At 47.4% G+C, this 12,303-nt stretch overlaps 1 protein-coding gene across 1 annotated transcript in view; it reads right to left on the reverse strand.

Moving 5' to 3' along the window:
• Positions 1–5,629: 5,629 nt before the first annotated feature.
• The window catches only part of LOC309567808 (FXYD domain-containing ion transport regulator 3-like), a 43,198-nt gene continuing 36,524 nt past the window's right edge, over positions 5,630–12,303 (reverse strand). Inside the window, exons 5-8 of the mRNA XM_082273258.1 lie at positions 11,732–11,806; positions 10,299–10,335; positions 10,159–10,199; positions 5,630–5,822 (exon numbers count right to left, since the gene is read on the reverse strand). Of these exons, the coding sequence (XP_082129384.1) occupies positions 5,806–5,822; positions 10,159–10,199; positions 10,299–10,335; positions 11,732–11,806 (170 nt within the window). The 3' untranslated portion in view covers positions 5,630–5,805. The remainder of the gene's footprint in view (positions 5,823–10,158; positions 10,200–10,298; positions 10,336–11,731; positions 11,807–12,303) is intronic.

Below are 12,303 nucleotides of genomic sequence, written 5' to 3' on the forward strand. Positions count from 1 at the left end.
CACGTTCATTTTGACAACGTTCACCCTACCTATCCAAGAGGTGGCTAGGTGTTGCCAATTTGTGAAGTTAACTCTAATTGCGTTAAGTAAGGGGATATAATTAACCCGAGCTAAATCTTCTACATGGGCAGTGACGTGGACCCCTAAATATTTAAGGGAATGAGATTGCCAAATAAAAGGGAAAGACGGGCGGATAGTGGGAACTACGGCCGGGGAGATGGTAACATTTAAGATTTCCGACTTCGCAAGATTAATTTTAAAATTAGACAAGGCGCTGTATCTATCAAATTCAGAGAGAAGATTGGGAAGGGAAATCAGGGGTCGTTGTACATAGAAGAGGACATCATCCACATAAGCGGCATATTTGTGTGACATAGACCCGACTGTGATGCCATGAATAGAGAGGTTCGCTTGGATTCTGGTAAGGAAGGGTTCCAAAGACATGGCAAAAAGTATAGGGGAGAGTGGGCAACCCTGCCTGGTCCCATTAGAGAGCGTAGAGGGTTCACCAAGGATACCGTTAACTCTGATCTGGGCAGTAGGGGATTTGTAAAGGGCATTAATCAATCGGAGCAGACTGGGACCCAGGCCAAATGCCTGAAGTGTGGCCATCAGGAACTCCCAGTCCACCCTGTCAAACGCTTTTTCGGCATCCGTGGAGAGCAACAGGGTGGGCTGGGAGTGCCGACGGACAAAGGACAAAAGGGAGATGGTACGGGACACATTATCCCTAACCTCACGTCCAGAAACAAAGCCTGTTTGGCTGTTGGCAATACAGGCGGGGAGAAGAGGGAGTAATCTATTAGCAATTACCTTGGCATATAGTTTGGCGTCGGTATTTAGCAGGGAAATGGGACGATAACTGGGACATAAGGAGGGGTCTTTACCCTCTTTCGGGATCACAGTAACATATGCGTGTAGAGTCTCCGGGCGCAACGGTGAATCTTCCGAAACGGAGTTAACGTAAGAGGCCAAATGGGGAAGGAGAATATCAGTATACTGTTTAAAGTAGGAGGCCGAAAAGCCATCTGGGCCTGGGGCCTTGCCCACAGGCATGGAGGTTAGGGCAGTTTGAAGTTCTTCCACCAAAACATCTGCTTCTAAGAAATCCAATTTCTCTGGGGGGATAGAGGGGAGGTTGGCACTCACCAGGTATTCTAACATCAATGATCTGCGCGTTTCAGGGTCCAGAATAGCTTTAGGGACAGAATAAAGGTTTAAGTAAAACTTATGAAATTCGGCCGCAATTGACGTGGAATCGTGCGCCAGGGAGTCGTCGTGTCGTTTAATTTTAGAGACAAAGGAAGCAGCTTTTTGTTGTTGCAAGGACCGTGCTAGATCTCGACTAGGTTTGTCCCGCCATTCGTACACCCTTTGGGAGACCTTGCGGTAAATAGCTTTATTTTGTGCATGGAATATAGCCTTGAATTCCTCCCCTTTCTGAGTAAGTAGATGTAATGTGGAGGCTGCGAGGGATGCCTTATGTGAGCGTTCAAGGACCTGAATTTCGGCAATAAGGGCTCTTTGACGCAAGACGCGCTCTTTCTTCCTCCTCGCTCCTAATTCTATGAGCTTACCCCTAATATAGGCCTTATGAGCCTCCCAACGCACAGCAGGACTAACATCGGACGAGGAGTTGTCAGAAAAAAAAACTGGCAAGTTCCTCGCCTATGAACTGTTTGTCCGGGGGATCAAGGATTAAAGAGTCATTTAGCTTCCATGTAGATCTTTTGTGGGGGAGGGCAGGAATCTTCAGGACTAAGCAAATGGGGGAATGGTCTGAGATGGAGGATGAGGCAATAATGGAGGAGTTAACTAGTTCGAGGTGGAAATGATCCAAGAAATATTGTCTTGATATATTCGGAGGGGGGGGGGGGTAGGGGCCTGCTAGGTAAGCTGTACGGGGCCCCATGATTTCTAACAGCAGCCCTGTAGAACCGGTATTCCCTGTTTTTTCTCCTGTACCATGAGTCACAGCCCAGAAATAGCCTTGGATTACTTACCATGTGGTGCAGCGGAGATGAACAGGGGGCGCTAGTCTCCTGTGTCTATACATGGCTGCTATGAAAAGTGCATGGGCAAGGTTGTCAGATTGGGATGATGAAACTGAACCTGCCCCCCCCCCCTTTTATATCAGGTGCTCCCATCATAGTCCCACTAACATCATAATAATCCCTCTTTAAAATCAACATTCACCATCAGATTGCCCCATTACATCATCTGCCCCCATCAGTGTGCCCCTTCTATCAATTCTGCCAGTCTGAGTGTGCCCTTACCCCAAAACCCCTATCATAGGGCCCCTTCTATCAATTGTGCTAATCTGAGTGTGCTCTTACCCCAATTATACACCAGAGTGCCCTATCAAATGTGCCAATCTGATGGGGGTAATTGGGGTAAGGGCGCACTCAGATTGGCACAATTGATAGGGCACTCTGGTGTATAATTGGAGTAAGAGCACACTCAAGATTAGCACAATTGATAGAGCACTCTAAATGGGGGTAATTGGGGTAAGGGGGCCCTCAGAGTGCCCTATCAATTGTGCCAATCTGAGTGTGCCCTTACACCAATTACCCCCATCAGAGTGCCCCTTCTATCAATTGTGCCAATATGAGTGTTACCTTACCCTAATTACCCCCCCATCAGAGTGCCCTATCAATTGTGCCAATCTGAGTGTGCCCTTACCCCCAATTAACCTCATTAGAGTGCCCTTTATCAATTGTGCCAATCTGAGTGTGCCCTTACACCAATTACCCCTATCAGAGTGCCCCTGACATCAAATGTTTTCCAGCAGAATGCCCCTTTATATAAATCGTTCCCCTCAGAGTACCCTTATACCTTTCAGCATCAGGCAGATAAGAGTGCAGAAGCCAGGAGGCCAATCAAGCTGCAGGTTTGGGTGGCAGAAATTCCACTTTTGCCTTGACTCTCAAGACCCCGCCCATGGACTGTGTGTAGCGAAAAGGCTCTTAGGAGACGTAGTTCTGGGGGTGTGCCTACCTCAATAGAAACTGACCTCCAAGCAGCTGTGTTCCTGCAAAGCAGAGGCACCAATCCGTGCCTTCCACTAGTAAAAGCACCTCCCACACACTATACTAAAACACTGGCTAGGCACACCTTTGATCGTCCCCTGCCAGTGTCATTAGTACAGTGACAGTGCATATTTTTAGCACTGATCATAGTAATGGTGCGTCACTAGTTTCCAAAAAAGCATCAGTTAGTGTCCGACTCTCTGCCGCAATATCACAGTCCTGCTATAAGTCGCTGATCGCCGCCATGACTGGTTAAAAAAAAATTCCATAAATCTCAAAGTTTGTAGACGCTATAAATTTTGTGCAAACCAATCAATATACGCTTATTGATATTTTTTTTTTTTCTTTTAACCAAAATTATGTAGCATATTGTCCTAAATTGATGAATAAATTAGATTTTTTTTTTTGGATAGGTTTAGTAGCAATAATGAAAAAAAAAAAATATTTTTTTATTTTTTCCAAAATTGTTGCTCTTTTTTGTTTAGTGCAAAAAATAACCACTTAACCACTTCTGGACCAGAAGGATTTGCCCCCTTAATGACCAGGCCATATTTTGCGATTCGGCGCTGCGATATTTAACGGACAATTGCGCGGTCGTGCAGCGCTGTACTGAAATAAAATTATTGTCCTTTTTTTCCCACAAATAAGAGCTTTCTTTTGGTGGTATTTGATCACCTGTGCGATTTTTATTTTTTTGCGCTATAAACAAAAAATGAGCAACAATTCTGAAAAAAATATATATATTTTTCACATTCTGCTATAGAACATGCCCAAAAAAAAAATTTAAAAAAATTAAAATTTAACATTTTAGGCCAATTTGTTTTCTGCTACATATTTTTGGTAAAAAAAAATCCCAATAAGCGTATTTTGATTGGTTTGCGCAAAAGTTATCGCGTCTACAAACTACGGGATAGATTTATGTAATTTTTGTTGTTTTTTTTTTTTTTACTAGTAATGTCGGCAATCTGCGATTTTTTTTGTGGGACTGCGACATTGCAGAGGACAGATCGGACCCCTAACTGACATTTTTGACACTTTTGGGAGGACCAGTGACATTACTACAGTAATCAGTGCTAAAAATATGCACTGTTACTGTAATAATGACACTGGCAGGGAAGGGGTTAACACTGTGGGTGATCCAAGGGGTTAAATGTGTACCTAGGGACGTGTTTCTAACTGTGGGGGGGGGCGGGGCTTGTGAAATGATCAAAGAGACCTGTGATCCTATATAGAAGGATCCACTTTTAAAAAAATATTAAATAAAAAAAAAATATAAAAAAAAGAAATAAATGAATAAAAATTACGTAAAAATATCAAATAGTTTGTAGACGCGATAACTTCTACGCAAACCAATCAATATACACTTATTGTGATATTTTTTAACAAAAATATGTAGCAGAATACAAATTGTCCTTAACTGGTGAAGAAATTAGTTTTACATTTTTTTTATTGGATGTGTTTTTATTGCAGAAAGTAAAAAAATAATTCCCACCCCCCTCAAAAAAAATTGTTGGCGTTTTTTTTTTTTTTTTTTAATAGCGCAAAAAAAAAAAAAAAAATTAAATACCACCAAAAGAAAGCTCTACACTACAGTAGGTGTGTGGGGGAAAAAAAAAAAAAAAAGGGACAAAAATGTTATTTGGGTACAGCGTCGCACGACCACGCAATTGTCAGTTAAAGTAATGCAGTGCCGAATCGCAAAAAAATGGCCTGGTCATTAAAGGGGGGGGGTAAATCTTCCAGAGCTGAACTTGCTCAAAGGACAGCAAAATATTTTTATTTTCGGTGGAGGAGGTAGGTAGATAATTTGGCAGGTTTTTTTGTCCTCACTGGGGAGTTCCTTATTCCGGTGACACTCTGTATCCGGGTGAAAACGGGTGTCACGGGGACAGGAAGTCAATTAAAACCTTACCCACAGATGGAAAAAGTGTAATTAAATGTAATTAAATATTACTTTAAATATTAAATTAAATATTACATTAATTACATAAATTATTATGTAATGAAATTGATTTAATTACATTAAATTAATTACATTAAATATTACATTAATTACATTAAATTATTATGTAATGAAATTTATTTAATTACATTAAATTAAATATTACATTAAATATTAAAATATGTAATGAAATGTAATTAAATATTACATTAAATATTAAAATATTAAATATAATTTAAATGTAATTAAATAGTTATAAGCAGAGCTTCAAGCAAACCGCTAAATATACCGTTTTAATTATCTGGGGCTGCTTCACCTGGATTTGGAATGTTGTCCATCCAGTACTGAGATTTACACAGCTCTGCCTGCAAGGGCATGAGACCAGATCTTATTTCTTTGCCGAGTTAAGCAACACTTACAGGTCTTGTCCCTCCCACAGCTGGTGATTGGACAGTGGAAAGAGAAGCAGCGGACGGATGAATAAAAAATTATTATAATTATTATATTTAGATTATATTTATTATAATGATATGTAAATTTGTACGAATTTCTCTTCTTTAAACACTCCGTTATAATGGAGGTGGGAAGGGGGAGGGGTAACGCCGTGGACAGGAATCTGAGGACGCACCCTGACCGATTTCAAAAGAAGAAGACACGCTGTGAGAAAACAAACCAACTTTATTGAATTAGTAGTTAAAAATGTTACAGAAAATAGTTTACATAACAAAGATGAAGGGGGAGGGGGCGGATCAAAGGTTGCAAAGCACAAACTGTTATAAAGTAACTTTAAAAAAAAAAAAAAAAAAAAAAAAAGTTTCTGAATGGACGTCCTGTTTAGCAGCTGGCGCTCCCTGCAGGAGAGAAGAAGAAGAAAAATCAATCAGAGCCAGAAAGCAAAATGCTGCAAATATGTGCTCATTTCATACTCAACACAGCAAATACTAAAGGGACTCCTGAATATTATTTTCTGCTATAAAGGACCCCCCCACACACTGGGGAAACCTCCCAAGGAACCCGCTCACTGGGGAAACCCCCCCCCCAAGGCACCCCCTCACTGGGGAAACCCCCCCCCCCAAGGCACCCCCTCACTGGGGAAACCTCCCAAGGCACCCCCTCACTGGGGAAACCTCCCAAGGCACCCCCTCACTGGGGAAACCTCCCAAGGCACCCCCTCACTGGGGAAACCTCCCAAGGCACCCTCTCACTGGGGAAACCTCCCAAGGCACCCTCTCACTGGGGAAACCTCCCAGGGCACCCTCTCACTGGGGAAACCTCCCAAGGCACCCTCTCACTGGGGAAACCTCCCAAGGCACCCTCTCACTGGGGAAACCTCCCAGGGCACCCTCTCACTGGGGAAACCTCCCAGGGCACCCTCTCACTGGGGAAACCTCCCAGGGCACCCTCTCACTGGGGAAACCTCCCAGGGCACCCTCTCACTGGGGAAACCTCCCAAGGCACCCTCTCACTGGGAAACCCCCCAAGGCAACCCCTCACTGAGAAACCTCCCAAGGCACCCTCTCACTGGGAAACCCCCCCAAGGCACCCTCTCACTGGGAAACCCCCCAAGGCAACCCCTCACTGAGAAACCTCCCAAGGCACCCCCCCCCCTCACAGGAAACTCTGCAAGGCACCCCTTCACTGGGGACCTTCCCAAGGCACCCCTTCACTGGGGACCTTCCCAAGGCACCCCTTCACTGGGGACCTTCCCAAGGCACCCCTTCACTGGGGACCTTCCCAAGGCACCCTCTCACTGGGAAACCTCCCAAGGCACCCCCTCACTGGGGAAACCTCCCAAGGCACCCCCTCACTGGGGAAACCTCCCAAGGCACCCCCTCACTGGGGAAACCTCCCAAGGCACCCCCTCACTGGGGAAACCTCCCAAGGCACCCCCTCACTGGGAAACCTCCCAAGGCACCCCCTCACTGGGGAAACCTCCCAAGGCACCCCCTCACTGGGGAAACCTCCCAAGGCACCCTCTCACTGGGAAACCTCCCAAGGCACCCTCTCACTGGGAAACCTCCCAAAGCACCCCCTCACTGGGGAAACCTCCCAAAGCACCCCCTCACTGGGGAAACCTCCCAAGGCACCCCCTCACTGGGAAACCTCCCAAGGCACCCCCTCACTGGGAAACCTCCCAAGGCACCCTCTCACTGGGGAAACCTCCCAAGGCACCCTCTCACTGGGGAAACCTCTCAAGGCACCCTCTCACTGGGGAAACCTCTCAAGGCACCCTCTCACTGGGGAAACCTCCCAGGGCACCCTCTCACTGGGGAAACCTCCCAAGGCACCCTCTCACTGGGAAACCCCCCCAAGGCACCCTCTCACTGGGAAACCCCCCCCCAAGGCACCCTCTCACTGGGAAACCCCCCAAGGCAACCCCTCACTGAGAAACCTCCCAAGGCACCCCCCCCTCACAGGAAACTCTGCAAGGCACCCCTTCACTGGGGACCTTCCCAAAGCACCCCCTCACTGGGGACCTTCCCAAGGCACCCCCTCACTGGGGACCTTCCCAAGGCACCCCCTCACTGGGGACCTTCCCAAGGCACCCCCTCACTGGGGACCTTCCCAAGGCACCCCCTCACTGGGGACCTTCCCAAGGCACCCCCTCACTGGGGACCTTCCCAAGGCACCCCTTCACTGGGGACCTTCCCAAGGCACCCCTTCACTGGGGACCTTCCCAAGGCACCCCTTCACTGGGGACCTTCCCAAGGCACCCCTTCACTGGGGACCTTCCCAAGGCACCCCCTCACTGGGGACCTTCCCAAGGCACCCCCTCACTGGGGACACTGCACCATCCCTCTGTTCCCTCCCACCGCTCCCATCACCATACAGCACATAGTACCACCACCCAACCTATAGAGCATTTCCTCTCCTGTGATGCCTCTAACCACCCCCTTCGCCATGGAGCACTTAGCACCACCCCACTTATAGAGCATCTCCACACCAGCACCCCATTTATAGAAGGCCTCCTCTCTGTTCTCTCCAACAGCCCCTGTTATCATGCAGCACCTGCACCACCACCCCACTTCTAGGACATCTCTGCATCACCACCTAAAAAAACAACTCCCCATCATCCTCTCACTTATAGAGTGTCTCTGCAGCAGCACACTTATAGAGGGTCTACTACCCAGTGTTCATTACCATCGCACTTCTAGAGAGTATTGGAACCACCACCACACTTCTAGAACATCTCCTCCCCCGTGTTCCCTCTAAACACACCCACTGTCATTGTAGCACTTGGCACCATCACCCACAACTTTTAGAGCATCTCAGCACCACCACCCTATTTATAGAGGTTCTCCTCCCCTGTGATCCCTGTAACTACCCCCTTCCTTATCCAGCACTAACAGCACCCCACTTACAGAATGTTTCCACACCAACACCCCCATTTGTAAAAGGGTCTACTTCCACACCAACACCCCCCATTTGTAAAGGGTCTCCTCTGTTTCCTCCAACCACAGCTATCATTATGCAGCACATAGCACTACCACCCCACTTATAAAGCTTCTCTACACCACTACCCAACTTATAGAGCGTCTCCACACCACCACCACCCTAACTATAGAATATCTCTGCACCACCACCACCCATCTTACAGAGCATCTCCCGCTAAAACCACCCCGCCCCGTGATCTTTCCCAATTATAAAGCATCTCCTTTCCTCTGTTAAACTCCCACCGCACCGATCATTATGCAGCTCTCACCACTACCACCCAACTTATAAAGTGTATCCTCCCCTCTGTTCTTTCCCACTGCACCACTCTGCACTACCCCACTTATAGAGTGTCCCCTCCATACTGTTTCCTTTCACCACCCCCATCATACAGCACTCCACACCACCACCACCCCATTTATAGCAGGGCTCTACACCACCACCACATTTACAGAAGGTCTTCACACCACCACCTCACTGTGGCCCCTCTGAGTGTTCTCCATCATCATTGTCTCTTTGCACCACCACCCCACTTATAGAGCATTTCCTCTCTGCTCCTCACTGGGGCCCTCTAAGGCCTCCTGACTCGGCTTGTTGCTATACAGTCACAGGGTTCTCTTGAAACTGCCTGCCACGTTGCTTAACCTACCACCACCAGCCCACTTCTAGAAGGTCTCCACAATGCCACCCAACTTTTTGAAGGTCTCCTCCCCTTGTTCACTCCCACCACCACCCCTCTTATAGAGCATCTCTTACCCTCTGCGCTCTACTGGGGCCCATCTAAGAGCTCCTGACTCTGCTTGTTGCTATACGGTCACAGGGTTCTCTTGAAACTCTGCCTGCCACTTTGCATAACCTACCACCACCAGCCCACTTCTAGAAGGTCTCCACACTGCCATCCAACTTTTTAAGATCTCCTCCCCTCGCTCCCTCCCACCGCTACCATCACCAGGCAATACTTCACACCACCACCCCTCTTATAGAGCATCTCTTACCCTCTGCTCTCTACTGGGGCCCGTCTGAGAGCTCCCACTGGGATTGCTCTCTACTGGGGCCCGTCAGAGCTCCCACTGTGATTGCTCTCTACTGGGGCCCGTCTAAGAGCTCCGACTGTGATTGCCACTCTGACACCCTAATCATAGAACATTACTTTTGAGCCTTACTGGGGGGCCCCCCACCCAACCGTTCATTTTAAAGTGCTAAACACCCCCACCACCCCCACTCTGCTAACTGGTGGGAGTTCCTAAATATGGCACCTCTGAGTATTCTCCACCATCATTGTCTTTCTGCACAACCACCCCACTTATAGAGAATATCCTCTCTGCTCCTCACTAGGGCCCCTCTGAGGCCTCCTGACTCTGACCGTCTCTATATGGCACCTTGTATTCCCCAATACAGCATCTACTCTTTGCTGGTCACAGGGGTCTACATGGAGCTTTCCACACTCTGCCTGCCACTATGCTCACCTACCCTCTCTGAGCACTAGACACCATGCATTCAACACTCAGCACCAAGCAGACTACATTTCAACTTCAGGAATGGGGGGACCCTAGGTGAATGCCCATCCCTCACCCCAAAACACCGGCCCTGCCTACACGCCTCCACTGGGAAAGCCATCCATGTGAACACCTCTACTTTCGGATTTCATAGAAACATCTTTGTACTGGACAAGAGTGAACAGAACCACCATGGAAGGTGAAGAACCGGCTGGGCCAGGATGGATGAAGGCCCATATTCCGGGTGGGACTTAGTTACCTGGAGTGATGATCTGCTGTTCCTGGGCTCGCTGCCTCTGCCTGGAGACAAGAAGAGACAAGAGATGAATCAAATCTCATTCTATAGAGGAAGAAAAACAAACACATAAAGAGGAAGGACAGAGGACGCCGGGCACTCACTCGCTCTTCTTGTTAAATTTGCATCTGCATTTCCCACCTGAAAAAATAATAAGAGGTCGAATGAATACACAGAACAACAGAGCAGCACAGCATCCTCCTATAATAAAGTGGACCTGTCAGTAACATTACAATTCTAGATCAATAAATTCCTGACATGTCAGAATATTCAGCAACTATCATTTTCCAAAATGCCATCCTTGAATTCTAGTCAGGGACTTTGTCAAGGCCGAGATGATGTCATCAGTCTGCTGCAGGCAGGAGGAAGCATTTCCTCAATCACTCCTCTCCCCCCCCCCCCCCCCCCCACGAGTGACTTTGCCTAGGCTGAGAGAATGTCATCAGTTTTCTGCAGGCAGGAGAAAGCATTTCCTCAGTCTCCCCTCTCCCCCTAATGACTTTACCTAGGCTGAGATGATGTCTAGGCTGGGATGAGGTCATCAGTCTGCTGAAGGCAGTAGGAAGCATTTCCTTAGTCTCCCCCAGTGAATTTGCCTAGGCTGAGATTAGGTCCTAAATCTACTGCACACAGAAAGAATTTCCTCAGTCTCCCCTCTCCCCCAATGATTTTGCCTAGGTCGAGATGTCAGTCTGCTGCAGGCAGGAGGAAGCATTTCCTCTATCTCCCCTCCCCCCCCCCCCATTGATTTTGCCTAGGCTGAGATGAATGCACCAGTCTGCTGCAGGCAGGAGGAAGCATTTCCTTAATCCCCCCCCCCTCCAGTGACTTTGCCTAGGCTGAGAGGATGTCACCAGTCTTCTGCAGGCAGGAGGAAGCAATTCCTCAATTTCCCCTCCCCCCCAGTGATTTTTCTTAGGCTGAGATGATGTCACCAGTCTGCTGCAGGTAGGAGGAAGCATTTCCTTAATCACTCCCCTCCAGTGACTTTGCCTAGGCCGAGATGTTGTCACCAGTCTGCTGCAAGCAGGAGGAAGCATTTCCTCAATCTCCCCTCTCCCCCAGTGACTAGGGTTAGGGACTTTGCCTAGGCTGAGATGGTCAGTTTCAGTTCAGTTCACGCAGGTGGAAGCATTTTCTTAGTCTCCCCTCTCCCCCCAGTGACTTTGCGCAGGCTGTCCTCAGTCTGCTGCAGGCAGGAGGAAACATTTACTCGGTCTCCTCTCCCCCAATCATCAGACTGTACATTGTAACAGTGCAACAAGTCACAAAGAGAAGCTACAGCAGGGACAGATTTGTGACTGAAATTAGGATCTACATTATGATTTCATCTCTGAGACGGACCAGTGGTGTCACTCTTTCCTGCAGAAAGCATCTAGAAGCCGGGGTTGTATGGGGGGGGGGGGGATTTTTTAGGTTTTTATGCTAACATTTCATTTATTTTGTTTTTTTTTTTTTAACGGGGTGGAAGACAACATAAGTACCGGACTTTGCACTTTCTATGGTAAGACGGCTTTCATTTTGCACAATTACTTACTCAGCAGTATGATAATTCCCATCGCGCACAGGATACCCGCAATAATCAGCCCCACCACCTTCAGAGACTCATAATCTGAAAAAAGAGAAAAAGAAAAAAACGGGGTCACACATTGCCCACTAGAGTTTACCTTACATTACTTTAAAGAGATAAAATTAAAAGTACGCCCGCCTTTCCGCTCCTTATTAGGGGAGACAGCCTACTCCCAAAAAGCATTTTTACCCACAATTTCATTCTCCATTTTTTTTGCAGAGCTAAAGAGTTTAATTCCAAGGTTAGTCTTTATTGATGTTCAGGACCATGCAAAGAGACCTTCACCCACCTACAGCATGGCTGTAATAGGCTGAGCTACTATTGTCGCCATACGGAGTGGATCTTCACGTATTCCTATGGAGTATCCACTAGAGGGCGATAATGAAGCATTTCCACCACCTTCGCCCTCTAGTGGATCATATATAGCAATGCATAGAAAGATATCTGAATGGTTTAATGGTGATCTTTGTATGGGGGTCCAGGTCTACATGCTGGGTAAGCAGGAAAAAGCCATCAGGGGATTCAACCATGCTGCATCT

The sequence above is a fragment of the Pelophylax lessonae genome (assembly GCF_965119305.1).
Source record: "Pelophylax lessonae genome assembly, chromosome: 12".
Classification (NCBI taxonomy): domain Eukaryota; kingdom Metazoa; phylum Chordata; class Amphibia; order Anura; family Ranidae; genus Pelophylax; species Pelophylax lessonae.